A 27,076-nucleotide genomic window follows, 5' to 3' on the forward strand; every position below is an offset into this window, starting at 1 on the left:
CATTTTGCCTTTTTTTCCCCTTTTTTTTTCTTGCTGACACCTCCTCAGAGCCTGGCCCTGGAGGGTTATTATTGCTTGTGCAGAAGCGTCCCCGGGCACCCACATTGGCAAATGCTGGATCTTAAATCCACGGATGAGAAGCTCTCAAGGCACATCTGTGCCCAGGGTGGGGGGGTTCTGTCTTTGCCAAGGGGCAAAGCTCGGCACAACCTCCCCAGTCCCGCATCGCCCCGGAAGACATTTCTCTTGGAAATTCATTAAAAAAAAAAAAATCGGACCAAAACCCCCACCAACACCAAGAAAAGAACCACAAACAACTACCAGGAAAGTTTTCTGAAGAGTCCCTTACAAAAAAAAGGGAAAGGGTGGGGGGAAAACAGGAAGCATTTTTCTCCCAGGCCCAAACACTGCTGATCTTTTGGCTCAAGAAATGCATAGTTGGTAGCAAAAACCTCGCTACATCAGGAGCCCCTGGGACGGCCCCTGAGCCCTGAGGGCTCTCCACAGGGCCGGGACATCGGGGTCATCCCTCCCCGACCCTGAGGTCCCCACGGTTCCCACCCTGCTGGCCTGTGGCACCTCTGTCTCCAGCCATGTCCCAGCACAGCAGGTCACTCTGGCAGCTCCGGGACACGGCCGGTGCTCCCACAGCCCTCCCGGCCCCGTCCCGCCATGGCCGTGCCCGGGACCAGGCAGCAGACAACGGTTCTCCTCTGGGAGAGGCTCAGATCATCTTCATGTTGAACTTCCTGGCCCCTCCTTGGCCGGTGGTGGTGGTGGGACCGTCCACCTTGCGGAAGGAATATTCCACGGAGAAGTTGTTCTTGTGCTGCCCCCGGCCGCGGCTCCAGACGAAGAGCAGGAGGAAGCAGAAGAGCACTACGCCCAGGAAGGTGATGCAGCCCATGGCCGTGGAGACCAGGATGGTCTTGAGGTCCAAGGTGAACTTCAGGAAGACCTGGGTGTCGTTGTGGAAGGTGTCGTTGAAGTCGCTGAGGTACAAAGTCCGGTTGGCGTGGTGGGCGCCGTCGGCCGGTCGCCCCTTGACCGTCAGCGTGGCGAAGTAGGTGTCGTTGCCGCCGGCGTTGCTGGCGATGCAGATGTAGGTGCCGCTGTCCTGCACCTGGGCGAAGCGGATCTCCAGGGTGCCCCCCGGCAGCACCGTGGCCCGCCCCGTGCTGCGGGTGGTGATCATGCGGTGCTGGGGGGACACCCAGGCGATGGAGGGGTCGGGCTCCCCGTCGGCCCGGCACAGGAAGGACACGGACTGCCCCTCCCGCGCCGTCACGTGCTGCAGCTTCCGATCCCGGATCTTGGGCTTCTGGCAGGTGAAGTACTCGAAGAGCACCGAGTCCGGGAAGTCGCGCAGGGCGTTGCCCTGGATTTCGGGTGGCGAGGAGCACATGGGCTGCTGCCCGTCGAAGTTGAGCGTCTTGCGCCGCTGCAGGATCCAGAGGAGGCGGCAGTCGCAGGCCAGGGGGTTCCTGTCCACCCGCAGCGTCTCCAGCGTGTTGACCGAGTGGAAGGTACTCTCCTCCAGCGTGGACAGGAAGTTGCTGGAGAGGTTGAGCAGCCGGATCTGTCTCAGGCCGGAGAAAGCCTGCGGTTCCACGGACACCAGGAGAGCGCCCACGATGTGGAGCTCCTGGAGCCGGATGAGGTCTTTAAAGGAGCCCTTCAGCACAGTGCTAATGGGGTTGTAGGACAGGTTGAGGTACCGCAGGTACACCAAGTTCCTCAAGGCAGCGGCGGGCACGGCTGTGATGTTGGTGTAGGTGATGGAGAGCGAGGTGAGGTTCAGGCCCTGGAAGCTGGTGGGGGACACCTCCTCCAGCAGCGGCCAGTTATCGATCTCCAGCTGCAGGAGATTGTAGAGCTTCTTGAAGTTCTGGTCCTCCAGTGCAGAGATGCTGAGGTGCCGGAGCCGCAGCACCTCCAGGTTCTGGAGGTAGGACAGCGACTCTGCCGAGATGGAGGTCAGGTTGCACTTCTCAATGGTCAGCTGCTCCAGGCCCAGCAGCCCTGAGAAGGCGCGCTGGGAGATGTACACCAGGTCGTTGTCACCCACCTCCAGGCTCTTCAGGTTGCGCAGGTCCTGGAACATGTAGTCCAGCAGGATGACGAGCTTGTTCTCGCTGATGTCCAGCAGGGTCAGGTTGGTCAGCTTGGTGAAGACCCCCGGGGGGATGAGCTTGAGCTGGTTCCCCCGCAGCCGCAGGGTCTGCAGGTTGAACAGGTTGCTGAAGGCGCCGGGCTCCACATTGGAGATGATGTTCTCGCTGAAATCCAGCTCCTCCAGCAGCGGGTACGGGGCCAGGTCCCCGGGGTTGAGGCAGCGGATGCGGTTCTTGTTGAGCTCCAGGACGCGGGTCTCGGTGGGGATGCCCTCGGGGATGGCGGTGAGGCGCTTGCGGTGGCACAGCACGGAGCGCAGCTGGGGCGCGCACTCGCAGCGCGCGGGGCAGGCGCCCGCCCGCGGGGACAGCAGCAGCACGTGCAGGGCCAGCACCGGGAGCCACCATGTCATTGTGTGGGGCATGGTCTAGGGGCTCACTGCCGTTCTGCCATGCGCCTGTGACGGAGAGACAGCGGGGTCAGCGGGGAGACAGTCCTGCCCGCCCCACAGAGCACCTGGCTGGGAGCTGAGACCGGACACTGCTCCCCAGGCTGTGGCCCGTGGGGTTGATAAGGCCCCAGTTGCTCCAGGAAACCCCCTGGATCCCTTTGACCTACCGTAGAACCCGGGGACCCCGCCCTGTGCAAAGCTGGGAAAAATGAGCCTCACTCTCCATCGGAACAGGGAAACTGAGGCAGGGGGAGAGGTTTGTGAGAGGAGCCAGGGCTGCAGACCCACACCTGAGCCCCTGCTCCCACTGGCTCAGCCCTCCCTGTGCCCCTGAGGGTGTCGGCACGGGCAGAGGGGATCCCGAGCACCCTGGGATAATGCGGGGCACAGACACTCCAAGGGCAGGGCAGGAGCACGGAGATGCTGGCAGAGACGTTGGCAACTTGTGACACAGCTGGGATGGCCCATTCCCTCCGGTGACACATCTGGGATGGCCCATTCCCTTCAGTGACACATCTGGGATGGCCCATTCCCTTCGGTGACACAGCTGGGATGGCCCATTCCTTCTGCTCCTGGTGTGGGGTCTCATCCAGCGGCACAAATTCTCCCCCGGCCCCAACCTTGGAGGGGTCCCGTGGGACGGGGGATGCTCGGTGCCGCACGTAGGGCTCGGTCCCCGTCCCCATCCCCGTCCCGTCCCTGTCCCGCCCTCTTGGAGCGCAGATTAAGGCGACCCCGGCACAATCTTTGCCGAGGAGGGATTAACACCGACCCCACGGCGCCGTGCCCCGGCTGCCCTCTTTTCCAGGGATTAGCACTTCGCCGCCGCTTTCCCTTTTCTTTGCTTCCCCTTTCCGGCTCCCTGTCCCCATCCGTGCCCCAAATCTGCCAGGCTGCCTGGAAACGCAGCTCCCAGCGCCACCGCAAACTCCTCAGCCGCCTTTCCTTAATGAAGCATGGTCATTAACCTAATTAAGTGGCAGAGTTGCTCGGCTGGGGAGCTGCGGGGTGTTTTTGAGCCTGGCAAGAGAATACTGGGGGTACCAAAAGCAGGGCCAGCCCCTCCAGCCACCCCTGTGGAGGTGCAGGGAGCGGGGCACTGACACCCCCAGCATGGGGGGCTTTGTCCCATTGCTCCCACAGCACTGGGACAAACTGGGGGGCAGCCCCCGAGGGCTGGTTCCAGCCCTTCCGACTTCCAGGGAGCCCCTCACACGCTCCCTTCTGTCCCTCTGGGCACCTCAGGGACTCTCCAAACCTGTCTGTGGGAACCCAGCAGGACGTGGGGCAAGGGAAGAGGACGATGTGACATCTGTGGCTGCTCAAGGTGTGGCTGCAATGCTCCCCCTTGGTGCCACTGCAGGTCCTCAGTGCCCAAAAGGTCCCGAAAAGGCCCATCTTGAGGTGGCTGCTGCTTGCCTTAGGGGGTGACAGAAGGAGAGTGACGGGGACCCCAGATCCCCCAGAGAGGTGACACTGATGGAGCAGGGACAACAGGATGCCCAGGCCAGCATCTCCTCCTCCTCACACCCACCGTGCTGACAAAGGACACCAAAGGCTGGTGTCACCCTCCCTCCTGTCCCCATGGGCTGGTGGCACATGGGAACAGTCTCAGGGGCTGGGGCGTTATTGACTCCGTGCTCATGCCTCAGGGAAGGATGCAATCTCCAGGGATAATTTCCTGCCCTGATCCCATTATCCAAGAGGAGCAATTCTCTGGGATTAAACCCATTGCTCAAGTGCGATTTTGCGAGGACACGAGATGATCTTCAAGGAGTGTTAGGACAATGCTCTGAGAGATGCACAGGGTGGGACTGCTGAGATGTCTGTGCAGGGGCAGGGGCTGGACTTGATCCTTGTGGGTCTGTTCTCCTTGGGATATCCCAGGATTCTGTGATCTTTTACAGCCATGGGGACGTGGCAAGGAGGGACAAGCGGTGCCCTTGGCAGTGCTGGGGTAACAGTTGGACTCGATGATCTTAGAGGGATTTCCAACCTCAACAATTCTATTCTGAGTCTATGACACCTTTTTTCTTTATTTTTTTTCTTTCCTTTTTTGCATGTGTGTCTTAATTTTGCCACATTTCCCTTTTTCTTCCAACGAATCAAACCAAGAGGGAAGTGTCACCATTTCGCACAACCATAGGATTAGCAGCTGGTGGATGCAGCTGAGGGACAGGGGGGTGGCACCACTGACCCCACTGCTGCCCCTGCCCCTTCCTCCCCTCTCTCCAGCACTGCTCAGCTTCACTCCTTGCACCAAACCCCCTGTGGGGACTGGAGGTCCCCAAATGCCACCTGGGCACTGGAGCTGCTTGGCAGCCTCTGCCATCCAGGAGAGCCACTTAGTGAAGGCTCTGCCTGGCTGGTGGCCCTGGGAACCTGAGCTGGCTCTGGGGTGAGGTGAGGGCAGCTGCCCTTTGTCCCCCTGGTTCTGGAGGCTCTTGCTCTGCCCTGGGGCTGCATGGGGAGGATGCCCCAGGCACAACCTGCAAACCCACAGGACAGAGCCCTCCCCATTTATTGTCACATTTATTTATCCTATCCAGTGTCTCTACGCTAAATAAAGGTGCCCTGGTGCCTCTTTACAGATGTCCCAGGCTGGGCCGTGTCCCCGTGCCCACGTTCCCTCCCTGCCAGCCCTGGGGGGATCCAGCCCTTCCCTCCCTGCCTGAGGCTCTGCCCCACGTTCATTATGGATGAGCCCGGGGTAACCCAACTCCACTTTTGGTTACTACTCCGGCCACCTGATCCTCTAAGCAAAGCTCTAGCGCCGCTGGAGTTGTTTTCCCTGGCAGATGGAGAGCGGGAGCCACAGCCCCGGGCTCACCTTCCCTGTCCACAGCGGGAGCATCAGCCAGCCCTGCTGCCCCACAGCCCCACCCATGGGTGCCCCACTGACCCCACAGTGAACCCCACAGCGGGAGCATCAGCCAGCCCTGCTGCCCCACAGCCCCACCCATGGGTGCCCCACTGACCCCACAGTGAACCCCACAGCGGGAGCATCAGCCAGCCCTGCTGCCCCACAGCCCCACCCATGGGTGCCCCACTGACCCCACAGTGAACCCCACAGCGGGGTCCAGGGCTGCCGGATGAGCCGCTCCCTGCAAATCCAGGCAGACCGAGCTCCGGAGCAAGGCTGGCTCTGCCCCAGCAGTCTCTGGCGGCCCCAGGACATCCCGCAGAGGAGCTGCACAGAGCCCGCGTCCCCTGCAGGGACACCTGGGGCCCACGGTCCCTCTGTCCCGGGCAGGGCCAGGCAAAGCCGGGCTGTTCATTAATAGCTCATTAGGGCGATTGTGCAGCGCTTTCCGGGCTCACCCGGCCCCTGGGGAGCCAGGGCAATTAAGATCGAGAGCAAGGCCTAGATAGAGGCTCTTCTCCTCATTTAATTTATTTTTAAAAATAACAAGCTTGCTGCATGCAGGGCTGGGGACAGAGCCAACAAAGCCCAGGGCTCAGGGGCTGCGATGGGGGAAGGAGAAGCGGAGCAATTCTGGACAATTTGGACAATTGGACAATTTTGTGAGGCCCTGGAGCCTTCCCTGCCTCATTCCCTACCTCCCCACCAAGATTTGTGACCATTGAGGTTGTTTTGTCCCAGGCACCGGCAGCACAGAGGAGCTGCTGCTCTCCAGCCACCCTGGCTCGGGGTTACCCCGGGAAGCTGTGGCTGCCCCTGGATCCCTGAAGTGTCCAAGGCCAGGCTGGATGGGGCTTGGAGCAGCCTGGGACAGTGGAAGGTGTCCCTGCCCATGGCAGGGGGTGGAACTGGATGGTCTCTAAGGTCCCTTCCATCCCAAACCACTCTGGGATTCCACGACTCCTGCAGGTGGGATTTTGCTCCCTCTCCACCCTTCAAACAGCTCCCGCTTCTTGGCCCAAGCTTGGCCCTGCCAGCTCCTCCAGGAGCAACTGCTCCTCAGCTGCCATTACTTCTCCCTTTTTGTGAATAAACACCAAAAAATCAGCCCAGGTTGCCATTTCCAGGTTCCCCTGCTCAGACATCCCATGAGCACAAACACCTCAGTCAGAGCAAGTTCTTGTTTTATCCTTCCCTTGACATGCAGGATGTAAAATGCTTCTGTGAGCCCTTCTTGTTCCAGCACCCCCCTGCTGCTGCCTCAGGCCAGGCCCCATCATGGCAGGGGCCAGAGGCAACCAGGGGATGCTGCTGCATCTTTCCAGGGATGCAGAGAAACCCAGGAGAGGATGGAAAGCCCAAGGGGGAGGGAGCAAATGGAGCAGAAAGCGATGGTGGGACCCCTGTTGCCCTGATTTTTCAGTCTTCTGATGTTTTTACATTTCTCTACTGGAGTTCTCACGCTTGTAAAATGAACAAAGACTGACGTTTGGTAAATAATACACTCCTTCCAGGGGGAAGGACAAATTGACGGACTTCTGGTCTGACCAGTGGGGTCAGAAAGGTGTCAACCTCATCTCCCAGTCGCTGGTCGAAGTCCAAACCCTATTTAAACCCCAAACCAAAATAAACTTCCTTCTTTTCTCACCTCACATCCTGACGGGTCAGTGTCGTTCTTTTCGTGTCCATTTAGCGACAGACCCCCACCCTGAAAACATCACCAGGGAGGAAAACCCCAGTGCTCTGTCTCACTGTGCCAGTGTCAGCGTATCCCAAACTTGGCATGAGACAGGAGAGGGCTCCTACAAACACCAGCAGCAGCCAAATGCTGCTGGGAACACCCCGAGCGCTGCCTGCTCGCCGCTGCCCAGCCCTCGGCAGCAGCCAGCCCTGCCTGGCAGCCCTGTGTCCACACGCCATCCTCACTCCCTGGCTGCTGTCCCCAGCCCGGCCCCGTGCCAGGGAAGGCAATGCCAACCATGCTGGGCTGTGCCAGCATCTTCACAGACACTGTCACCCTGCTCAGCGACACCCTGCTCGGCGTGGGGCTGGGGTGGGATGGAGTGTCCAAACACCCCTGTGCTGTTTCCCAGCTCACTGACAGCTTGCCAGGATTGCTGCTGGACTCTCCATCAGGACAAGCCCCGTGTGCTCTCCTGCCCTGGGGTGTGGCCTGGATGAGATATCGATTCCCAGGAATAGGAATTTGCTGGATCAAGGAGGCTCCGTGGACTCGGAGCTCCCTGAGGTGCTGGCAGGGGCTTGGAGCAGAGGATGGGGCACTCTGGATGCTGATGCCAACAATTCCCTGGCTCCCTACTCTGCCCACGGGGAAGGGAAAACTGCAGCCAGAGCTGCCCCAGGACAGAGTTCCTCCAGACCTGAAGAGGAGCCCAGCCCCCAGTCCTGTGCCAAACCCTGTCCAGACATCTACTCCTTCTTCCCTGCTGGAAAACCCCGAGCCTTCAGTTACACCTTCCAAGAACACCCTTCCCCCCACATGATTTTAGGCTGAAAAGGCAAAAACCGAGGGTCCCTGGGGTCTGCTCCATGCTCAGCTTCACTGGTGACACCACCCACACTGATGATGGCACCTCAGGCTGCTGGGGATCCCCAGGGGGATCTTGGCACTGTTCAGAGCTGGCAGAGCACAGTTTGATGCCCAAATGTGAAGTCAGGGAATCCACGTGTGTTTTTCCAGCTGTTGCTGCAGCTCAGAGCAGAGCACAGTTCCCAGGGGCACTGAAATGAGGACCAAAGGTGACCTGTGCCACCCTCCAAAAACAAACATGTGGCTCCTGCAGTTTTATTTTATCCCTTGCCTCGAGACTGCAAAGTCAGTGTGTTTGGAGCCACACTGAGCTTGGAAAAAACCCAGAAACGACAGGGGGGCATGGGGAGGATGGAGGTGATGAGGAGGAGCTTCAGGAGCATCCCTTGGACCTCCCCTGGCTCCTGGGGTGACACCAGCAGGTTTCTCCCTCTGCACAGGGCCGCAGAAAGATCCTGGCTTATGCTGGGGCGTGGAGGGGATTAAATCAGAGCTGAGACAGAAGCAAAGAGGCAGAAACTGGAGGGTCAAAGGAGGCCAGGGATATGCCCAAGCCTCAGCTCTGGTGATCAGGCAATTAGCAAGCCAAGCATGAGAATAAATAATCCAGCTGAAACAGGGAGAGCAGGACAGAGCTGGGGGTAAGAAGGAAGGAAATCAATCACCAGACCTAATGGAGAATTATCCAGGAGAGAGTTATTCCTAATCCCATCAGGGGCTGGCTGGGAAACAAATTCTCCTGGCTCTGCCGCTCTCAGCACGTTTTTCTGGGTCAGGGCTGGGCTGCGCAGGCAGGAGGGCAGGGCTGGAGGGGCACAGGGAGAACCAACAGCTGGGTGGGCACTGAGGGCACGCAGCAGGGTCCCTATGGAGCATCTTCCCACCCCACAGGACCTGGCAAACACCTTGAGGGTCCTCAGGCCACCAGGTGGCCAAGTGACCGTCCCCAACAGCCCTGGCAGAGCCCAGCTGGGCTGTGACCATGGTGGCCGTGCTCCTGATGTCACCCTTGTGTCCCTCTCAAGGCTGCTCAAGCTGAAGCAGATTTTCCTGGCAAGGCGTGGGAATGGGGAGGGGAGCTGAAAGGAGCTGTGTGTGCAGGAGCCAGGCGGGGCTGGGTCACCACAGAACGTCCCCGAGTGTGACTTCAGGGCCGGCTGGAGAACATGAAAAGCTGCCACAGAAGGGAGTTATTTTGGTGAGTGGCAGCTGCTGCCTCTCACGCGGCTCCTCCTGCTCGACAGCCCCAGGTCTCGGGGCGGCCGAGCCGGCGCCGGAGCAGCTCCCAGGGAGGCAGGATCTGTCCTTCCTTCCCAGCAAACCTGGTGTCTCCATGGAGCTGTCTTCCCAGCCCAGCATCCCATCTCGAGTCCTCGGCAGCCGTGGCCACAGGACTCTCCACTCCTCTCCCACGTGGAAACTCCCAGCCCTCGCAAACGCCGCGAAACCCCACAACTGAGGATTCCCTGATGAGCCACGGCACCAAGGAGACAGCCCAAAAGAAGCCACTGCTTATTTTTAGAGACAACCTTATGATTCCTGAGCACGTGGCCCAGGCAACACTGCACAGGCAGCCCCAGATTGGCCGCAATCTGCTTTTCTTCTTGACAGACATCATGTCTGAATCTCTATCTCCACAAGATGCTCCCAGGAGAGGAGACATTTAGAGACGACCACAACGTACAACATTTCTGAAAGGTCACTGCCTGCACCAGGCAACGAGGAGCAGAAGCCACTCATCAGCAGCAGGGGCTTTGGGGAGGTGTTTAATATTCCATGAGCATCTCTATTTCTTTACCAAAGTGGATAATTCTTCTAAAAGTAGGGGAGGGGGGCAGGGCAGGTGGGTGCTGGGCTCTTGTTTCCACCCAAGGTGGGCTGAGTGAACCACCAGTCAGAGCTGAATCTCGACTGCTGCTGGGAAATGGTGGCTGACAGTGAACCTGGCCTGGATCTCAACAACCTCAGAACCTGCTGGACCACACAAGAGCAGAGGCTGAGCTTGACTCCCCCTCTTCAGCTGCATCCCAGACCTCCTCGTTGGCACTGAGCTGTTCCACTAATGCCACCAGGAACCCTGGAGCTGCACTTCATGCAGTGGTTGTTGTTCCTGGATGGACAGCAGGGAATCCACTTGAGGGTTCAAGTGAGAACTTTTAATTTGCAGAAGCCCATTAATGTCAGGGGCAGGATGAGGAGGGGCTGGGAGGCAAAGGCAGAGTGACAGCCCATGGCCCTGGGACTTCCCAATGTTTTTCCACCCCAGTCTGTCACCAGGACTGGGTGCTGGCCACAGCCCCCGTGGTGTCCTTTTCCCTGAGCACCGACCCAGACACAAGAGGCCCAAGCAGCAAGGTGACAGCCCAGGTCTAGGAGACCCCCACTGCAAACCCATCTTTGTCCTCTCCCACCAAAGCTGGGCTTTGCCAAAGTCCCCATCCAAGCCCAAAGGTGCCCATCCAAACCAACCTGTGGCCAAGGCTTGCCCAGTCTCAGGTTTCTCCCCAGCCTGGAAGTGGGGACAAGGAACCCAAACCCCTGGCAACCATCCTGGCACCTCAGCTGTAATGTCCACATGACATTTGTTGCTGCTGGATAAACAAAACCCATGAGCCCCAGCAGCAGAGATGTGACAGTCAGGCACAGCCACAGGCAGGGAAAAGCAGGGCCACGCTCCCGGCAAGGGCTCCTGCCCCCACAGACACAAATACAGAGCATTAAATGAGAGAGAGAAATTTGCTCCTTCCTCTGCAGCTGCCTCCCCCTCCTGCCTCCCTCCTGAGCTCATCCTTCACCTTCTGCACCAAACACAGCCCGGGAGCACCCCAGGAGCAAAGCGGGAGCCCCGAGGGCAGCACGGCTGAAGCCGTGTGGGAGGGGACAGAGGCAATGTGCCAGAGCCTGGCCAGGCGGGACATCCCCAGCCACAGCACTGGGGCCATGCTGGGGACACCTCTGGGGATGTCCCCTCCTGCTGGGGGGGACACATCACCCACAGGGGCTCTGAGCAGCGGCGAGGACGTGAGAACTCATCACAGGAAGGGACCCTGTGCCTTTGCTGCTCCAACCCAGCAGCTCCGCAGCAATCGAGGTGCCGGGGCAGGATGATGAATAAGGGGAACAGGAAGGCAGAGGCTGTAATTAGGCACCTTTCAGAGTGCTGATGGATGACGCTGCTCGGGGGCGTGCAGAGCTGGGGATGCTGACGTGCAGCCACCCCCCAGTGCCAGCACTGCTCCCAGTCTGGCCAGCAGTGCCCAGCAGAGCCCTGCCCTGCTGCTGGACGGTGATTGCCCGGTGATTTCAGTGCCAGCAGCCTCCCATGGGCTTTGCCCCAGCACACGACCTCATTTGTCCAGCCGGAGCAGCCGTGCCAGCCCTCGTTAGATCAGCTCGTCCATTAAGCTCAGCACTTCAGTAACAATGGCCTGAGCCCCTCAGGGGGCTGGCACATAAATCACACCCTGATCGCTGTCACTGGCTGCCAGTGCTGGACCTTTGATGGCAAAATCGCCTCCTAATCCCTCACCTGGACTGTGGTGACACCGGTCAGGGCAGTCGCAGCCACCCCTTCGAGCTCCTGGATAAAACAACGGCTCTTTGCAGCCTTGACCCTCAGGAAGCACCCTGCTCCTGAGGGCTCAGCCCCATGGGAGCCTTCATCCAGGGCAGGGGGTGCCCAGCAAGCCCAGCTTCCCTCTGGAGAAGACTCCAGAGCCTGGAGTCCTGGCTGCTACCAGCCAATCTCTGCACCTTGGCAGGGTGAGCCATCATTCCAGAGGCTTTAATTCGACTGGACTGCTGGACATGTGGGCAGAGGAGCAGACTGACAGGCCAGACTGATGGACAGCTGCCTGCTCTGAGGCCAGCAGGGACAGGCAGCTGTGGCTGGAGAACAGCCCAGTCCCAGCAGGACTGCTCAGCTCTGCAGAAACCAGCTCGGAGCTCTGTGAGCAAAGCTCTGTGGGCGCAGGGGGGGAAAGGGGGCAGAGCTGGAGCCCTGATCGGCTGGAAACCCTGCTAGGAGTGGGAATTCCATCCAGGAGGAGCACGGAGTGACAGCTTTCCCTCCCCCTCCCAGCTCCGCTCAGCATCAGTCCCGGGCTGAGCGCATTTTTTAAGACCTGTCTACAGCTGCTGCTGCATTGGAGATTTTATTGCCATCCCAATTATGATCATGGGAGCAGCGAGAGCAAAATGCCATTACAGGGGTGAAATGGCTCCTGACATCCCAATCCATCCCTGTCGTGCCAGGCGGGAGCAGGACCAGCCCCCTGAAATAATCCCCGAGAGGGGAGGGGGACAGGGGGATTCACCCTCGCCCTGTGGAGCACAGATCCCTCCTGGCCTCGCTGCCCACATTCCAGAGGGGCTCAGCAGAGCTGGGGGGGTCCAGCTGTATCAACCCCAGAACTCCCCCGGGCTGGAGGATGAGGCAGTGGTGACATTTGGAGCGAGACATGCTGGCGTCAGTCCCCAGATCCGCGGCTGCGGGGCATCAGCTGGGGCTGGGGCAGCAGGAGAGCAGCTCCTTTCCCACGTGCAGCCCCAAGAGGATCCCAAAAGTCAGAAGTCTGCATGGTGGAAGGGAAAGGGAACCGCAGGGCTGTGTGGCTTCATTCCCTGTCCAGCATCTGGACTGCAGAGCAGGGGCGAAGCATCCAGAGCTCCTCTCCCAGCTGATGAACTCCCAAACCCCAGGAAATCCATCCAAACCCCAAACCATTGCCCCTCAAACTGATGCTGCACATGGATCCTGGCACAGCCAAGGCTGGGGCCCCACTGAGCGTCCCCACTGCTGCCTGCCACCAACCCTGAGCAAGTCCCCGAGCTCAGCACCCCAGAGCTTCACATCACAGCTCTGCCTGAGTCACTTCTTGCTCATTCTGGGGTGGTGACAACAGGCTGGAGGGCTCCCAGCTGCTCCATGGGACAATGTCCAGCCGAGTTCTCCCGCTGCACAAGGAGGTGGGGACAAGGAGGGGGTTAATGCCACCAAGCAGGGGTGGCCATGAGGTAAAAACGAGCTGGATTTTGAGCGTCCCAGTGCACAACCCCCAGTCCCACCAGAGGCCAGGGAGTTCTCACCGTTCTGCAGGTCCAGGGCCGCTCTGACATCGGGGTCTGCTGAGGCATTGGAGCCTGGGAGCGTTCAAATGGCGAGGCGTCCAGCACAGCCAGCCTTGGCTCCTCTGCACAGAAAGCACAAGGAGAGCACCGTCAGCCACCTTCCCCCTGCCACAGAAATCCCAAATAAACTCCTTCGAGGTCCAGGGATGGGGCACCCAGGTGCTTCCCAGACAGGGGGAGCATCCTCAGTGCTGCTCCAGCTGGATGTGTGACCTGACTATTGCAGCTTGCCTGGTTTTATCTATACAAATATACAGATAAATATATATAAAAATATAAAATTACAACACACTTTGTGCCCTGAAGGATCCTCTGCCCTCCAGGGGAGCAGCTGAGCCCAGCCCTGCCGTGGGGAGCTCTGGGTGCAGCAGGGAAGACACAGCACTGCCCTTTGGGAATCACGTGCAGGGACTGCAGGAGGGGAATGAACCCACCCAGTGGGTGCCCACAGCCCAGGAGGCCTCAGATCCGGGGAGATTTCATCCAGACATGGAAGCAGAAGTGCCACTGGCCAGAGCCCCAGCCCCGTGTCCACCCCCTGGGCATTTTGGGGGACTTGGGGGATGCTCCCAGCACTGATGCAGCAGACGCTGAAAAAACCGATTTGCTGTGGTTTTACTGAACTGCTTTGAAGTCTCTGGATCACGTTTAATTTTGCCTGTTGCAAAGAAAGAGGGAATTTAAATGGCTCCTTTTGTGTGGAAATCCTCGTTAACAGCCCTCAAATGTCCCCGACTCGGGTCCTGTTCAGCGACACCCACGCAGAGACGCTGCCGCTGCTGCAGCTCAGCAGCTGCTCTGTGCCTGCTCCAGACCTCACTCAGGTCTGGAAGGTGTGGTTTGGGTGGGCAGCAGCAGCAGCAGCAGCAGCAGCAGCAACCAGGGGGATTAATTCCTGCTGGGAGAGGCTTGGGGAGCCTTAGGCAAAGGAGCTTTCCACGGCAGGGATTTGCTGGGGAACGGCAAAGGAACGAGGAGCTGGCTGTGCAGCAGCAGCTGGCCCCGGGGGCACAGGGATCACACCCCTGGCACATCCCCGAGCCAAAAATCCCGGGAGGACGGAGCTCTCCGTTCCCGTGTGCTCCTGTGAAACCCAGTGGTGTCCACATGCTGCTTGTGGGTGGGTGACTCCTCACTTTGGGGGTTCCCCGAGAACTGACAGTGCCCAGCACTGCAGTGGAAGAGCTAAAACACCTGCAGGAAAGCAGCACTACCCCAAAGCCAAAGTCAGAGGGATTCCCTTCAAACCTGCAGGTCTGGGCGCAGCTGTGCAGGGACAATGCTGAGGGTTCCACACTCCTGGTCACCCCCAGGCCTCTGGGGCTGTGAGGCTGCAGGACTTCAACCAGTGCCTGGCAATCCCAGCTCACTCCCTGCTCCACAACACCTTCCCCTTGTCTGCTCTGCCTGAGGGACCCGGACTTCTCCCTGTTCCCAGCTCCCAGAGGGTCCCAGTGTCAGTGGGATACCCTGAGCCCTTCACGCCATCCAGTCCCTGGGTGGCAGGGAAGCAAATCCCATGTGGGATGCACGGATCTCAGTCGGGGACACTCCCCAATAAAGGAACAGCATTAAACCCCCCACAGCAGCAGAAATCCCCTGCCTTGGGCACGCCGGAGTTTCCTGCTGGAGCCAGGGGATGCACCAGCCCCTCCAGGAGGCAGGGCTTGGACAACAGGGACAGCTCAGGGCCTGCAGGAGCAGACAGCAGCAGGATGGAAGAGCCCAGGATCACGGCAGGATCTCCTCGGGAACATGCCCTGCAGCACAGGGGGCTGGAGCACACACGTGTGAGAGTAACTCCAACCCTGCAGCTGAAATAACGGCAACAATGACCCAAACCAAGCCCTGAGGTGCAGAAACGACCCAGAAACACCTGAGCTGCCCTCAGCACCTGCGGGGGGGGGGGGGGGGGGGGAGCTTGCGGCACCTCCAGCAACTACAGCTGGTGCAATTCCACAAGGAATTTGCCTCCAGGGGATGCAGTGTGTGTGCTGTGAGGGACTGGGGCTCCGAGGGCTGACGCACACAGATCTGCTGTGGATCCCCGGGGCTGCTGAAGTCCCGGGAGATGGGATAACTGGGAGGGAAGTGGGTTTGGTTCACTTGCAGCACCATGTGTGGGACTCACGCACTCAAATATTCCGGCGGGGATAGAGGAGGCTCCACGGGTGATGCTCCATCCAAGGGTTAATCCCAACCACAACAGCCCAGCTGCTGCTCCCCACGGCCAGGCTCCAGCTCCAGGGAAGGTAAAATTCCAATCCAATTCCAGCAGGCTGGACACAGCAAACTGCAGTCAGCCCAAACGTGCTCCGCTCCTGCTGCTGAGCAGCCTCTGCTGCCCTCCCTGAGAGGCCTCACTCCCAGCCCTGCTGAGCATCGGGAACATGGAATTTAAGCTCACCTAGAGACCACCTGGGCTTGGCTTGGCAGGTGAGCCCTGGCAACGAGCAGGGGCTCAGCTGATGGTCTTGGCATTTGTTTTTGGCAGCTCCCGGGTCACGTAGCAACCTCTGTCTCAGGTTACCTCCGGGGGTTTTGTCTGCAAATACATTTTAATCCTTGTGAAAGGGGACCCAACAGCACGTGGGTGAAGTGGCCTAAAGCCTCCTTGGGTCCCACGTGGTGACACCAGCACAGCTCCCTGGCCCTCTGTGTGTTTGTGCCACCAGGGCCGTTGTCACCTCCTGCTCCCGTGCTTTGTGTTTTACTCAAAACTCCGATTTGAACTCTTTTCTGGACTACTCAGTGGAGGAGCCAGGAGAGGATTCTTCTCTCCCCAGGTATCACACAGGACCTGCTTCTCCATCAAGGAGCTTCCGGTTCTGCACATGGGATCCCCTTGGACAAAAAAATCCCAAAGACAACCAGGACCCAGATGTCCTGAAAATCAGCAGAGACTGCCAGAAAGCCAGACCAGCTCCAAGAGCCCGAATCGAGCTCTTCTAAGGCAGGAGCATCCCTTGGGATGTGCACAGCAACTCTCCCAGGCATGGCAGCAAATCTGGCTCATGTCAGACCACTGCAGAAAGGGAACCGGGGCTCCTGGTCAGTGGCAAGTTGGATCTGAGGACAGCTGTGTCCTGGCAGCCCAAAGGGGCACCGTGTCCTGGGGGACACCAGGCCCAGGGAGGGATTGTCCTGCTCTGCTCTGCACTGGGGCAGCCTCACCTCCAGTGCTGGGGGCACTTTGGCACCACAAGATCAGAAGGATCCAAAGCTGTTGGAGAGTGTCCAAAGGAGGGACACGGAGCTGGGGAAGGGTCTGAGGAGAGCCTGAGGGCACTTGGCTGGTTCAGCTGGAGCAGAGGAGACTGAGGGGAGGCTCCTCGGGGGCTGCAGCTCCTCCCGAGGGGAGGCAGAGGGGCAGGGGCTGAGCTCTGCTCTGGGACAGGGACAGGAGCCCAGGAAGGGCTGGAGCTGTGTCAGGCCTTGGGATGGAGCTCAGGGAAAGGTTCTTCCCCCCGAGGCTGCTGGGGCACTGCCCAGGCTCCCCAGGGAATGGTCCAGCCCCGAGGCTGCCAGAGCTCCAGGAGCGTTTGGACAACACTCTCAGGGATGCTCAGGGTGGGATTGTTGCGGTGTCTGTGCAGGGACAGGGGCTGCACTGATGGTCCCTGTGGGTCCCTTCCCACTCAGGATATTCTGGGATTTTATCATTCCATGGATCCCAGGACACTTGATAGTGCCCAAGATCCAGCCAGTGTCGCACTGCCCCGGTATCCAGGAGCATTAAGCCAGAGACTTTTGCTCATTAGTGAAATTAATGTCAGATTTCCCAGCCAGATGAGCTTCCAGCTGACCTTTAGTTACAGAAATATGAACAACAAAAATGACACATTACCATGGGGAGGTGTCACAGGCTGCTCATTTGAAATCCTCTCTCAATGACAGGCCCCCACAGAGTTTCTTTCTGCAAAAGTAAATGGGAAAATTTGGAAAATGCTCAAGGAAGGAGGAAAAATTCAGCTCCACAACAGCACAACAGGGACACATCATCTCTCAGCTTTGGGGACACAGCCAGAAATGACCCCAGGGAGAGAAATGGAGGGAGAAATGAGGCAGAGGTGTTGAAAATGAAACAGAGGGAAAAAGATCAAGCAGATCTATTTCTTAAGAGTCTTGGGAAAGTCACTGAGGTGGAGACAGCCGAGCCAGGACTGAGGCAGCAGGGACAGGTCCCCAGTCCATGGAGTGATCCCTGTACGGGGACAGCTCTGCCCAGCATGAACTCAGGGGCAGAAACAGCCCGAGCCAGAGAGAACCTCAGGGCACAGAAAAAAACCCCCAAACCACAGCAGCATTGTCTGGTGCTGGATGAGCCCGATCCAACAGATCACATCCTCGTTTGCCACTGCAACAGCAACAACCTGGACCTGGATTTCCAGAGGTTTCCAGATGTTGGTGCAGGCTGAGCAAGGCAGGGGAAGGCAGTGGTGCCAAATCCCATCAGGACACCCCTGATGGGAATTGCTTTGCCACAAGGCTGGTGGTGGATGTAAAAGTGACCCTGAAGGTAAGAGGAGAAACCACCTCCTGAAATGCGGAGGGTCCAAGCTCCACAATAACTCCTGGAATGACTTCCAGAGCACTGGGCATGGTTGCAGGGATGCAGACATCACCCACTGAACTTCCCTGGGAGCAGCCCAAGGCTCCCACTCCTCATCAGGCCCAGGAATAAGGACTAATGAAGGCAGGATTATTTCCCCCCCCTCCATTACTCACACTTGGTTAATATTCCTGCTTATGGAAAAAGGTCACAGTTTCTCTCTCGTTGATGTCACTCCACCTTCCGTTTGCAATTGCAGGGTTCTGCTCCTTTTCCATCCCTAATTAGTGTTCAATTCCAGGGGTCCTGCCTCAGCCCAGCACCAGGCACAGCTCCTGGCCATGCCACCTCTCCTGGGTCTCCCTCTGGAAAACTGACCCAAGAGCAGCCCTTTTTTCCTCTGGCAGCACAAAGGGAACCAGATGGACTTCCCTTCAAATGAGATTTCAATGGAAAAACACAAAATAGCTCCTTGTGCCAATATTGAAGGGTTGGTGTCCAGCTGTCCTGAGCACGGGGAAGGTCAGCCCGGGTGACCCTGTGGAAAAAGAGGCCAGAAGCACCAAGCACCCTCATGGTTTGAGAAGGGGTTGGAAATTAGTCCTTCCACTCTTCCTGAGAGAAAACAAATCCACTCACCTAAGGCGAGGTGTTTCACCCTGGAATGTGGCTGAGGGAGTTTGGATGCTCAGGGAGAGCCCCTTTAGTTCCCCTGCTCTGCCCTGCAAACCTCTGCTGCTGCCCTGCGAGGAGCACTGTGAGGACCACGCTCAGGAGGCTCCACAAGATGGAAAAGAGCCCTCCCAAGGCTGCCTGAATCCCCCTCAGCCCATGCTCCATCTCCAGTGGTGGCACATGGCCCGGCAGCTCCGTGTCACCGCCACGGCTCCGGGTGCCGCAGGGCCAGGGGAGCTGATCCCACAGAGCAGCCACCAACAGCCTCCCGGCTATTTCAGTCCAAAAACGAACCCCCTCATCCACTTGGACTGAAACAGTGGCCAAACTGAGCAGGAAAAGCAATGAAGGCCTTGGGAGGAGTTTTCTGGAGATGCTGAGGATGGGAATTGGCGCTGCTCCTGCTCCTTCTGCCCTCCCGTGCCTGCTGGGATGTGCTGTGTGAAACAGCCACAGTGTCGCACAGTCCCAGCTCTGAAGCCAGCAGGGGCTTCACCACCTCCCTGGCAGGAGGAGGACTGTCCCCACCACCCAAAGTCCCCCCCAGTTCCCACACAATTGTCTGGGAACATCAGGATCCTGTGCCGGGACAGGGACAGAGCTTGGGCTCAAACGCACTCAGGGCAACAAGAGGCAGAGAGGGACAATATTTGGTTTAAATTTTTCCTCAATTCCCTTCCCACTGAATATATTCCCTTCTCCTTTCCAAGAACTTCCTTTATTTCTCCCTGTCTCCCTCTAGCAACAGTATCTGGGAGAAACAATGAATTTTTAATAGGAGGGGGCGGTGGGAAGAAGCAGACCCTGAGGCAAGAAGAGAAAACATTGATCTGTTTAATCACCCTCAGCAGCAGGAAACCACATTTAAGGGAGAGGGAGCCACGTGAGGACCACACAGCAGGGTCGTGGGTCCCTCTTTTCTCTGAACCCAGCAGATGCTGTACAAGTCCCAGCCAGGGTGAATCCTGCTCAGAGGAGTTCTCCCAGCCACCCCACACACCCCTGGCCATGGCTGATGTGGCGGCTGGCGGTGCAGGACCCCCGAGCAGCTCTTTGCACAGGGAGGGGAACCCTCCAGCTCTCCTGCCCCACAGCACTTGAGCTGTTCCTCTGCAGCACCTTCCCTGGGAGGGTGGGGAGGCCCTGGCACAGGGTGCCCAGAGCAGCTGTGGCTGCCCCTGGATCCCTGGCAATGTCCAAGGCCAGGTTGGACACTGGGGTTTGGAGCACTCTGGGACAGTGGGGGGTGTCCCTACCCACGGCAGGGGGTGGCACTGGATGAGTTTTAAGGTCTCTTCCAACCCAAAGCATTGGGGATCCCACGATCCCAAAAGCTGAGGTGTACCCACCTCCTGCTCCCCACTCTGCTCTGCAGGGCCGGGGCTCATCCCCACGGAGCTGAGGATGCCCAGCTCCCCTCCCTCGGTGCCTGGCCCTGTCTCCCCATCACAGCCTGAGCCTAAATATAGTCCCTGGTTCTCTTTTCTTGTAGACACAACCGGTGCTCTGAGTCAAAGTCCTTTCCCATGAACTCACTGTTGCTTAATAAAGCACAAACCCTCGGAGACCTTGATGCTGGGATCTGTCATTTTAATTCCCAGTGACACTTGTTCCTCTCCACTCCAGTATGTGGCCGCTGCTATTTTGGTTGGCACATCGGGAGCTGAACAAGGAGCCCCGGCGCTCCAGATCTGAGCCGGGCAGAGCTGGGACAGCTTTGAAAACCAAACCCTCCTGATGGATGGGGCTGCAAGCGGCAGCCGAGCTCGTGGTGGCATGAAAAATTCAGGGGGAGGAAGGCAGAAAAGCAAGGGAAGAGCTGGGCTGAGGCAGAGGAAGGAGAAGGGCACGCTCGGAGAGGTGGATCCTGCCTCTGCTCCCGGGTGGGATCCCAGCCCTGGGGTGCCCATGTGGATGCCAAGGCACCTCAGCAGCCTGGGGGTCACAGCCCAGACCCTCCATGCTTTGTTTTCAACTCATCCCTGGTTTCTGTTTCTGTTTGCCCAAATTCTCCATCTGAATCTCTGCTCTTTGATTGTCCTGGGGTGAGTTTGGTGCCGTCCTCAGCATGCCCATTTTACATGGCAAAGAGAGGACGGCAGCCCCTGCCTGGGCCTGGAGAGGGCTCTGCTCTCCCACCACCAGGGCCATTTCCCCCCTTTGCCACCCCTGTCCTGCCCAGCCTCAGCCCCACCTCTGACACCCCACAGACCTGGGGCACCCGCGGGGTTCCAGCTCCAGCCCCGGAACACCACGGCTTAAATGGGATCTAAGGAGAATCCAGCACATTCCACCGCCAATGGCTGAGCAAGGCCCTGGCCCAGCCTGTCCCAATCCTGCTTCCCTGGTCCCACAAGCCCTGAGCCAAACCTCGTGGAAGCAGCTGCTTTGTCTTTGAAGGTAAACCCTACAAAAACTTCACAAACAGAAAAGCCAACCGAGGGTGCCCAAAGCCCAATCTGTGTCTCTTCCACAGCCCCTGTGGCTCTCGGCAGCATTTCCAAGCATCCTCGTGGGATTTATTGCTTTTCATCTCCTCTCACATCTCCGCTCTGCACATTTCTGTCCTCGCCTCTTGGTTCTGGGGCTTTTCCAGGATTCACAGAGCGGCCCTTCGGCCTCAGGCTGCGCCTTCCACCCTCTGCAGCCCCATGGACCGGAGACATCCTGCAGGATGCTCCGTGATGCTCCCGCTGCCTGCTCAGACAATCCCATCACCGCTCCACAGGCACACACAGGCAGCAGGAGCTTGGCTGCCTCAGGGACTGTGCCACTCTCCAAAGCCAGGCCTCCGGACCACAACCGCGTACAGCCAGGGACACTGAGGCACGGGATGCACGCGGAAGGGTTTTGGAGCCTCGTGGCGAATCAGTGTCACCGGGGACAAGCCCAGGGATGGCCTCACTTGGCTCCCACTTCCCTTCCCTCGGAGCTGTGGGACTGGGGACGTGGGGAGATGTTGCTGGTGACAGGCATCCCACCCGGGCTGCCCACGCGCACCGGCGGCACGGGGATCGCCGCTGCCCACGCACAACGCGCCCGGCCGTGTGCTTCACGTTCCCGGCGTTATTCCCAGGGCTTCCAACACCTCTCTCCCATCCCGGGGATGTGAACGCGGCAGCGACGCGGCTCCGAGCTGCCGGAGCAGCCCAACTCCTCCTGCCTTATGGCAGCTCCGGCTCCTCACGGAGAGAACAGGAGCCAGCTGCTCCCTGGAGGGATGCTGGAGGGGGAAACAGGAGTGATCCGACAGCCAGGAGTTGGGAAAAATCCATCCCAAACACACGGATTGAAAAACCTTTAAACGCTGAGTGCAGCCGGCGCCGTGTCCGTCTGTGCCGCCGGGCTGCGAGTCCAGCGTTTAATTCGGGCCCAGGAGGGAAGAGCAGGGATTAGGTTTGGGCCTCGGAGCCAGGGATGAGTTCTCTGGTGAGGCAGGATTAGCACAGCTAATAAAAGCAGACATTCCTGAGCTCTAAACACTACAAAATAGGAAAAAAGCCCCTGGGCCTGCTATCTTCAGCTGGAGATCAGCAAAAGCGCATCCCCCCGGAAAGGCTGAGCCTGGCAGGACCCGACCGTGCCTGGGATGTGTCCCAGCTCTGCCTGCCACAGCCACGTCCCACCCTGGGCGTCCTGCTCCCTCCTCCAACAGGGCAGAAGAAAAGCAAAATCTACTGATTTTTGAGCCAACTCTTTCCTGAAGCTGCTTTGCCTCCTGCTCCTTGCTCTCGGGATGCTCCTCCAGCTGTTTTGCAAGCTGGGCATTGGAGAGCATCTTCCCCCAAGATCAGCCCACAACCCAAGCACTTTGGGAAAGGCCGCAGACACCTGAGTGGAGTTTTTGCAATGTGAAAACGGCAAGAAATCTTGGGTGGACCAAAAATCACCTGTCCGAGCTGCTCTGGCCAAAACCCAGCCGGCTCCACCAGTCCTCCAGCAGCAAGAGGCAGCAGCTCCACTGCCTCCCCTTTGTGAGTGCCACAAACCCACCAGTGATAAAAACATCAGCGCCAAATTAAACCAGATCAACCCCAGGCTGCCCGAATAGCAGCTCCCCAACTCACCTTCAATTATTCTCCCATTTAAAGGACGCGCACCACATTCTCTGCCATGCCCCTGTGTGCCGGGATTTAATCCCATTTAGTCTCCATCCTGCGAGAGGTGATGGAGCTTTGGGACGCAGAGCAATCCCAAGGGTCCCACACTTCCCAAAGGGTTATTGCAGGGTTCAAAACCTGCATTTTGAATTTTTACCCACACACGACCATATCACTGCTGGGCAACTCTGCTCTTGGAGGGCTTTTTGGTTTTAATGTCTCGTGTTTTGACTGAGAGGTATGTAGGAAATTTCCCTGCCTGGACGAGGCTTTTCCCATGGTGTCACCCCTGTCTCAGGGCTAGTGCTGGGTTTTGGGGTCTCCATCCTGCAGGCTGCACATCCCCAGCCAGGGTGAGAGTGCGTGAAAGACCATCCACAAAAACAAGCAGCAGCCAGGAGCTCTGCCAGGCCCGGGCTGGTGTTCACCAGGCCACCAAACATCCCCGATCCCGGTCACTTCCCGCTCCAGCCGCTCCGGTTCCGATGCTCCTCACTCCCAAGGGTTTGTGCTGTGGGTGCTGCCAGGCTGCGGAGCCCGGCACGGCTGTACTCTCCATCTATTTCACAGGCACTCTGCCTTCTCCTGCCATCCTCTCCCTTCCTGGTTGCTCTTTTCTCCTTCCCAAAAATCCTCATCTCAGGGTAAGGTTGGGCAGGAACAGAAAAAGCAGCTGCTCCTCTGCAACCGCTGCCTGCGCGAACGCCGTGGGAATTGGAGCACCTTTTGTCAGGTTTTAGCTCAATCCCGCTTTCCAGGTGGATTAAGGAACTGGCACAAAAGTACTCTGGATGGAGAGTGGGAAGAGGCAAAGGCTGCGATTCCAGCACGGCAATAGAAGCCAGGAATGCTGCGCTTGCCGCCTGCTCCATTTCCCCGAGAAACACAACCCGGTAACATCCGCGGCTAAACCAACCCTCGGAATTTTCGACAGGAGAATCCGCCTAAAATCCGGGATGCTCGGGGAAGAGGCAGGAAGGGCCCTGGGGTGGCGAGGAGTGAGGACCTGCAGCGCCCGGGGGGGAAACACGAGCGAGAGGAGATGGGAAAAGCTTTCCCGACGCCCGGCGATGCTCGGACCCGCTCGGCTGTGCCGGGGAAAGGAGCAGCGAGCGGCGGCCCCAGCCCCAAAGGGGATCCGGGGGGCTGCGGGTACCGGACCCCCGGGAGCGCCAGGGGATGGAGCGGAGCAGGGGCGGGCTGGACCAGGCGCCGCGGCGACACCACGGCCACCCCCGGTGCGACCCCGCCCGGGGGCACCAGCGCCGCCCGCCGTGCCGAGCCCCCTCCCGGGCACTGCCGGCGGCCGCGGAGGGGCCTGGCGGCCGCGGGCGGTGGGCGCAGCCGGGCAGACCCCGCCGAGCCGCCGGCGGAGGAGGGAGGGATGGAGGGAGGGATGGAGGGAGGGAGGCTGCGTGTCCCCAGGGGCGGCGGGGGGCTCGGCGGCCGCCCCCCGGCGCCACGTGTGCGGCCCGGCACGACCCCCCCCCCCGCCCCGGGACCCCGCACTCACCGCTCGGCGGCCGCTGCGGGGCTGCCCATGTTGCGGCGGCGGCGGCGGCGCGGGCAGAGCCGCAGCCCCGGGGGCGGCGCGGCGGCGGCTCCGGACGGACCCCGGCCCGGCCCCGGCCCGTCCCCGGGGGCGGCGCGGCGGCGGCAGCGCCTCTCCAGCCGCGTCGGGCCGTGCGCGGAGCCGCCCCCCGCGCCCCCCGCCCGGCCGGGGGAGGGACGGGGCCGGGGGCGATGCGCGGCCCCGGGCGGAGAACGGGCACGGCCCCGGAGGAACGCAGGGAAGGACGCGGGGGTCTCCTCCCCGCGCAGCCGTGAGCAAAGGGGAGGGGTCCCCCCGGGCAGCCCTGAGTGCCAAGCCTTGGAGTGCCTGAGGTCCTCGACCCCATTCCAGCACTATGGGGTACCCCCGACCACCGTGCCTGGGCTCCCCCAGCCCCACTCCGCACACCCGGGTACCCCCACACTGCCCCGCCTGGGCTCCCCGCATGCCAGCACCCAAAGGTACCCACCTGCCACCCCGCCTGGGGTCCCTCAGCACCATACCAGCACCCCATGACAGCCTGTTTGCATCCCCTGCCTGCCCCAGGACAGGGTCCGGGTGTCACCTCACCCTGAGCTGCCCTCTGCACTGGAGGTGGAGGTGGCTGTGGATGAACATTTCCCCTCCATCCCATGTGAAATTGGGGCAGTCAGGGCACAAACAGAGTCGTGATCCCAGGAATGAGTGCAGCTCCAGCCCAAGCTGTGTTTGTGCCCCTGCACCGTGCTCCACTGTCCCTTGCAGCTGTGCCAGGGAGATGCCAGGCTCACGGGACAATGACCTGGAGCCCCCAGCAGCACCCCTATCCCCCACAGGGACAGCACTCACCATTGCCCATTCCTCCTTGGAGTTCTCCTCTTGCTCCTCTTCGCTCCTGCCGAAGCCTCCTGGACTGGGGTGATTTGGTTAATTGGGCTTTGAGGACGGCAGAGGCCAGTGCCCTCCTTGGCTCTGACTTGCAGGCTGGAATTGTTGCTCCTCTCCACTCATCACTGGTCAGTCCAGGCTGGCCTTAGCCTTGCTGGTGCCCGGCCTCAGGGGCTGTGGGCAGCTGATGCAGAGTGTCCTGTGCCCTTGATGTGCAGTGTGCCAGCTGACCAAGCACCACCTGAGCTATTCGGTGACATTTGCTGCTTCTGATAGCGCTTCTCAAGCAGGGTTTGGCAGCATCTTCTTCACTTTACAGCTGAGGAAACTGAGGGCAGAACTCAGGGGGAAGGAACGGGGCTCAGCACTGAACACCAGGTGGGTCCAACGCCGTGGTTTTGCCTGGCCTGGCTCCGTTTGTGCAGGATTTTGTCAGGAGAAATGCCAACAGCTCTCCCAGCGTTGTCGGTTCCACTCCCAACTCCCATCCCTTGCTGCAGCCCAGCGCTTCTGCTGATGGAGGTTCCTGGTGCCTCCTGCTGCTCGCTTGCTCCGGGATGTGGATTTATAATTTCATTGCAGGCACACGCAGCTTGGGCTTTCCCATTTGAGCTTCACCCCCAGCCTCAGCCCTGGATCTGCAGTTAAAACCAGCAGATGTGTGTGGCTGGGAAGGAATTTCATCGCTGTTTTAAACAATATCAACTTATCTGCTTAGGAAAAGATGAAAAATCCAGGCATGAAAACTGTGGCTGGTTTAGTTGGGGATGGATTTTTAAGAGGCTGACGTGTGGGGGGGGAGGGTGTGCTGGAGCAATCCACGTCTCACTTCCATTCCCCAGGATGGGAAGGTGATTCTGGCTAATTTGAACAGAGTCATTAAGCTGCCGTATCAAAAGCACAGAGTCAATTAAGCAGCGTCCCCCCTGCCCTGGCTCCGCAGGCTGTGCTGTTTTAATCAAGGATGGGGGGAATTGCTGCTGCTTCCACAAAGCTCCCAGTCCTGGTGCTGAGCTGATTTTCCCTGATGGAAGATGCTCTCCTGCCTGCTGGCCAGGGTTCGAGGTGGTTTTGGGGAAGCAGAGTGCTCACAAATGCACTGGGGCAGCTTTGTCCTTGTCCCCTCCTGTGCACCTCATCAGAAAATCAAGTTGTTTCCGTCTTACTGTGCCCCCTTCGTGCCATTATTTTATTTTGGGGGAAACCAAGGCACAGACTTGGATGAGGGAACAGGCAGGTTGTGATTCAAGCCTGGGCCATGGGTTTTGGCTCAGCCCAGCTCCCCCTCTGGGCTCTCTCTTGCACCCGTTAACTCCAATGCCCTTCTGGCATCACTTTGTGCTTTGAGGAAGGAACAGGACAAAGCTGTGGAGGAAAAGCACCAGGCTGAGGTGGCCACTTCTGCTTCCCCAAGGCAGAGTCCAGCACTGGACACTGGAGAATCCCACGGGGCCCTTGGTCTCATGCTCCAATTAATTCAAATTGGCCTCAATAGGAGCATAAATCCAAAGGGACCTTAAGCCAGGAGCCAGGGGCAGGTTGGGGAGGAGATCCCTGCCAGGGGCTGTGGCATTTGGGGTGCTGAGATGAGACCCAGTCCCTTTCTTAGGGGGCTTTACCCCCACCTGTCACCTCTGTCCCAAGAGCCTGGCCCTAAACAAAAACAGTGCCCCCACAAATGAGGATGGGGAGCCATAAATCACCAAAACCCTCCAAAATCTTGCTGAGCATCGGGATTGGGATGAAATGGGGACACCTGGGTTCCAGCTGTACCCTGGGAACACAAATATCATGGAATCATAGAATCATCATGGTGGGAAGAGACCTTCAAGACCACCCAGTCCCACTGTCCCCCGGTTTGGGGGGACACAGAAGTGGCAGGACCCCGAGGCTGTCAGGGCTTGTGCTCCAGGGAGGGTCCCTACCTTTGGAGATGCTGTTCCAAGCGAGCGGGCCCTGTGAGTGTCTTGACAAGTTTTGCTGCTTTCTGGGGCATTTTCACACAGACTCAGCAAAATGATTTAGGGGAAAAAAAAAAAAAAAAAAAGAAAGAAGTGTGAGAGAAATAAAAAAATCGCAGCTGCTCTGGCACACGCTCAAAATCCCAAAGAGTTTTTGACTGAAACGTGCCAAGGGGAAAAAAAATAATTCCAACAAAGTGAGAAGTAAAGTCCCTTTTGCCCCCAGTTTGCCCTCTGTGGTGAAGTGAGGGATCTTTCC

General features: G+C 59.0%; 1 protein-coding gene across 4 annotated transcripts; it reads right to left on the minus strand.

The window, feature by feature from the left end:
• Positions 1-326: 326 nt before the first annotated feature.
• LINGO3 (leucine rich repeat and Ig domain containing 3) lies at positions 327-26,838 on the minus strand. Of its 4 annotated transcripts, XM_066205613.1 has the most exons (5): positions 26,782-26,838; positions 24,818-25,494; positions 16,958-17,026; positions 13,069-13,172; positions 327-2,572 (listed from the first exon to the last, which is right to left on the minus strand). In XM_066205613.1, exon 5 carries the CDS (start codon positions 2,537-2,539, stop codon positions 725-727), a length of 1,815 nt encoding a protein of 604 aa, XP_066061710.1. In that variant the 5' UTR covers positions 2,540-2,572; positions 13,069-13,172; positions 16,958-17,026; positions 24,818-25,494; positions 26,782-26,838; the 3' UTR covers positions 327-724. The 4 variants fall into 4 exon arrangements, with proteins under 4 accessions (XP_066061710.1, XP_066061713.1, XP_066061711.1 ...); XM_066205616.1 differs by lacking the exon at positions 16,958-17,026; XM_066205614.1 differs by lacking the exons at positions 16,958-17,026; positions 24,818-25,494; positions 26,782-26,838 and adding an exon at positions 15,518-15,554.
• Between the last annotated feature and the right edge of the window lie 238 nt (positions 26,839-27,076).

The sequence above is a fragment of the Chamaea fasciata genome, unplaced genomic scaffold (genome assembly GCF_029207755.1).
Source record: "Chamaea fasciata isolate MVZ Bird 193981 ecotype frontalis unplaced genomic scaffold, bChaFas1.0.hap1 SCAF_28, whole genome shotgun sequence".
In the NCBI taxonomy this organism is placed as follows: Eukaryota; Metazoa; Chordata; class Aves; order Passeriformes; family Sylviidae; genus Chamaea; species Chamaea fasciata.